Here is a 3,358-nt window from a genome sequence, read left to right on the forward strand (position 1 = left end):
CGATTCTCCTGCCTCAGCCTCCCGAGTAGCTGGGATTACAGGCACCCGCCACCACGCCCGGCTAATTTTTGTATTTTTAGTAGAGATGGGGTTTCACCATGTTCACCAGGCTGGTCTTGAACTCCTGACCTTGTGATTCGCCCGCCTTGGCCTCTCAAAGTGCTGGGATTACAGGCGTGAGCCACCGCCCCCGACCACAAATACCTTTTTATTCATCTGACTGCTGTTAAAAATTAGAATTTAAGATTGGACTCTTTGTGTTACTTAAACTGCTTTAAAATGATGTATTTTTGGCCCCAAATAAAACAGGGCAAAGAATTTGCATTTACCATTGTTCATCTTGTGGAATTTGTAGGCCTACACCTGGAATCTTTGAATTACTAGATTGTTCTTTGGTAAAGCAACAATAAGAAGGTCTTTGTGGTTTTTTTTTTTTTTAAGACGGAGTCTTGCTGGGTGCCATATACCTGTGGAGTCGGCAGCAACGGCGCCGGGAGTCCAGAGGCCGGGGCGACGCCAGCGGCCTGAAGCGCAACAGCGAACGGAAGACCCCGGAGGGCAGGGCCAGTCCGGCCCCGGGCAGCGGACACCCTGAAGGTCCCGGTGCTCACTTGGACATGGTGAGAAGTAGCCCCAGGCCGTAGAGGTGGAAACGCGTGTACACCTTTTCCTTGGCGGGCTGTGTCAGTGAGGGGGCTTCCCATTAGACGGAAGCTGCCAAGCGGCAGCGCAACACATGGGTTTAGGGAGACTCATTTCTGCCTGCCAGTGGAGGGCACAGGAGTAGCCCGATGACAGGTTACTGGCATTCTTTGACAATTTCCTTTTGGTTTCAGAAAAATCTTTTGCTTTTCTTCTCAGTGACACAGCATTTATTCCTAGTGTTGTAGATGGGAGTGGGGCATTTGCAAATGTGATGATTGTGTTTAATAAGTGAAGGAAGCTAAATTCCATTAACAATTGGCGTATCGTGATACGAACTGTTTCTGTGATTCCCAAAGCCTACAACTTAATCGGTAAAAGCCTTTTAATAACGAGCCACTCCCCCTTTTAGAGTGTGTTTTTGCTGGAGGTAAGTGGGCAACTACAGTGACGGTTGTTGACAAAAGCAGGAAAAAAACCCCAAAAAACCGATTAGATGGCTTTGTACATAGAAAAAGAAAGACTACACAGGTTCTAAAGAGTGAAATGGTGTTCAGTGGCATTTGTTTTACAGCCTCTGAACTGTAAGCAGAACTAGCAAGCTCCCAAGGCTCGTTCTCTCTCGGCCAGGAAGCCCCCTTGACTGCAAGCGCTCAGCGACCCGGGAACCTTCCCTGCCATGCCCCAGCCCGGAGGTGTCCTTTTACACTCCGGACCCCTTGGCCTTTCTCAGAAAACGCTCTGCACTGCACTGTCCCCTCTTGTTGCACAAGAGTAGCAGCCACAGCAATGCTCACCAGGCTTGGTTGCACACAGCCCTCTGCCCCAGGTCCAGGCCCTACACACACATACCAAAAAAATGGGAGTGACTTCTTAAACTTTTTAATTGGAAGCATCTTAAATTCAGTTTTTCCATTTCACCTGGAAATATACATGACCAAGCCTAATATGCATAACATAGTTTCTCTGATGTTAGTCCAAGCATTGGAGTATTTAGTGAACAGCTTTGTATGGTTTTGGTGAACTGACTGTTAAATCCTTTTGGTATCTGACAGCTGTGCAGAGAATTAGCCTGGCTGCATTTGACACTACTGGGATTGGGTGTGGTGGATTTTATCTGGGTCTGGAGTTGTTCAGTGGTAGTACCAGAGTAAGTCGAGGTCAGAGAAACGTTTGGTCAAATATCTCCCGGTTTTATAAATATGTATATACAGTTGGTCAAGTAACTTCCAGTTGTATCCAAGTGTATACACTTAAATACGTATGCAAGTCATTTCCATCTTATACTATTCATGTTGATTTTTTTTTTTTTTTTTTTTTGAGGCAGAGTCTCACTTTGTTGCCCAGGCTGGAGTGCAGTGGCTTGATCTCAGCTCACCACAACCTCCGCCTCCTGGGTTCAAGCAATTCTCGTACCTCAGCCTCTGGAATAGCTGGGACTACAGGTGTGCGCCACCATGCCCAGCTAATTTTTGTGTGTTTAGTAGAGATGGGGTTTCACTATGTTGGCCAGGCTGGTCTTGAACTCCTGACCTCAGGTAATCTGCCCACCTCAGCCTCCCAAAGTGCTGGGGTTACAGGTGTGAGCCACCGTGCCCGGGCGAAGATATTTTTACTAGGATGTCAAATTAGCTTTAAAGGAAGTTTTGGTATAGGAATGAACAAACTATTATCTACAGTGTGTGAGGCATTGTGCTAGGACATGAGAAAACCATATGATCTTTCCTATGGGAGGGTGAAGCATTGCCTATTTTCTAAAAGGTTTATGACTGGATAGTAGAAGAACCTATGTACTGTGAGAACTAGGATTTCTAAGCTTTATAGTGGTCTCTCCACCATTGCTACTTTGGGAAAGTCATTTTATCTCTTTGACCTTAGCATCATCCCTGTAGAATAAGAAGATTAAAATATTAGATCTCTTTTGTTTCTTCTAGTACTAAAAATTGATGATTCTGGTTCTAATCATTTATAATAGCTCACTGCTGCTGTTAAAAGTAGTTATGAAGAGGCTTCTTTGAATTAATTATCACTGTCTTACATCATTTTTGGATGTCTGAAATTCTCCAGTCAATTTCTATTTCGTTTGTTAATTTAGTTTTAATCATGGAAGAATAGTAGGTAAAATGAAAGATCCAAAAAGTTTTCAATTCTGTAAACGTTAAAAATAAAGATAGTTTGTATACATGAAACTCGATTTTTTTTTTTTTTTTTTGAGACGGAGTCTCACTCTGTCACCCAGCCTGGAGTGCAGTGGCGCAATCTTGGCTCACCGCAACCTCTGCCTCCTGGGTTCAAGCAATTCTCCTGCCTCAGCCTCCCGAGTAGCTGAGATTACAGGCATGTGCCACCATCCCCGGCTAATTTTTGTATTTTTAGTAGAGACGAGGTTTCGCCATATTGGCCAGGCTGGTCTGAAACCCCTGACCTCAGGTGATCCACCCACCTTGGCCTCCCAAAGTGCTAGGAATTATAGGCACGAGCCACCTCACCGGCCGAAACTAGATTTTAACATTTCATTGTGGTTTCAGCCAACCCACCTCATCCCAGGGGTTCTGTACCATTGATGTTTAATAAAACCTAGCCGACTCCTTTTCAGATTTTAGATTTCCTTAATTTCTCTTTTCCACGTTGTCTGGATCAACACTGATGAATTTAAATTTCATGATATTTCAGAGTTTTTTAGTTTTACTTTACAAATAACTTTTTTTTTTTTTTT

At 44.1% G+C, this 3,358-nt stretch overlaps 1 protein-coding gene across 1 annotated transcript in view; it reads left to right on the top strand.

Moving 5' to 3' along the window:
• Positions 1 to 3,358, top strand: part of TOMM70A (translocase of outer mitochondrial membrane 70 homolog A (S. cerevisiae)) — a 39,296-nt gene that overhangs the window by 778 nt on the left and 35,160 nt on the right. The window contains exon 2 of the mRNA XM_011999915.1: positions 442 to 620. Coding sequence (XP_011855305.1) covers positions 442 to 620 — 179 coding nt within the window. The remainder of the gene's footprint in view (positions 1 to 441; positions 621 to 3,358) is intronic.

The sequence above is a fragment of the Mandrillus leucophaeus genome, unplaced genomic scaffold, assembly GCF_000951045.1.
Source record: "Mandrillus leucophaeus isolate KB7577 unplaced genomic scaffold, Mleu.le_1.0 Scaffold608, whole genome shotgun sequence".
Lineage (NCBI taxonomy): Eukaryota > Metazoa > Chordata > Mammalia > Primates > Cercopithecidae > Mandrillus > Mandrillus leucophaeus.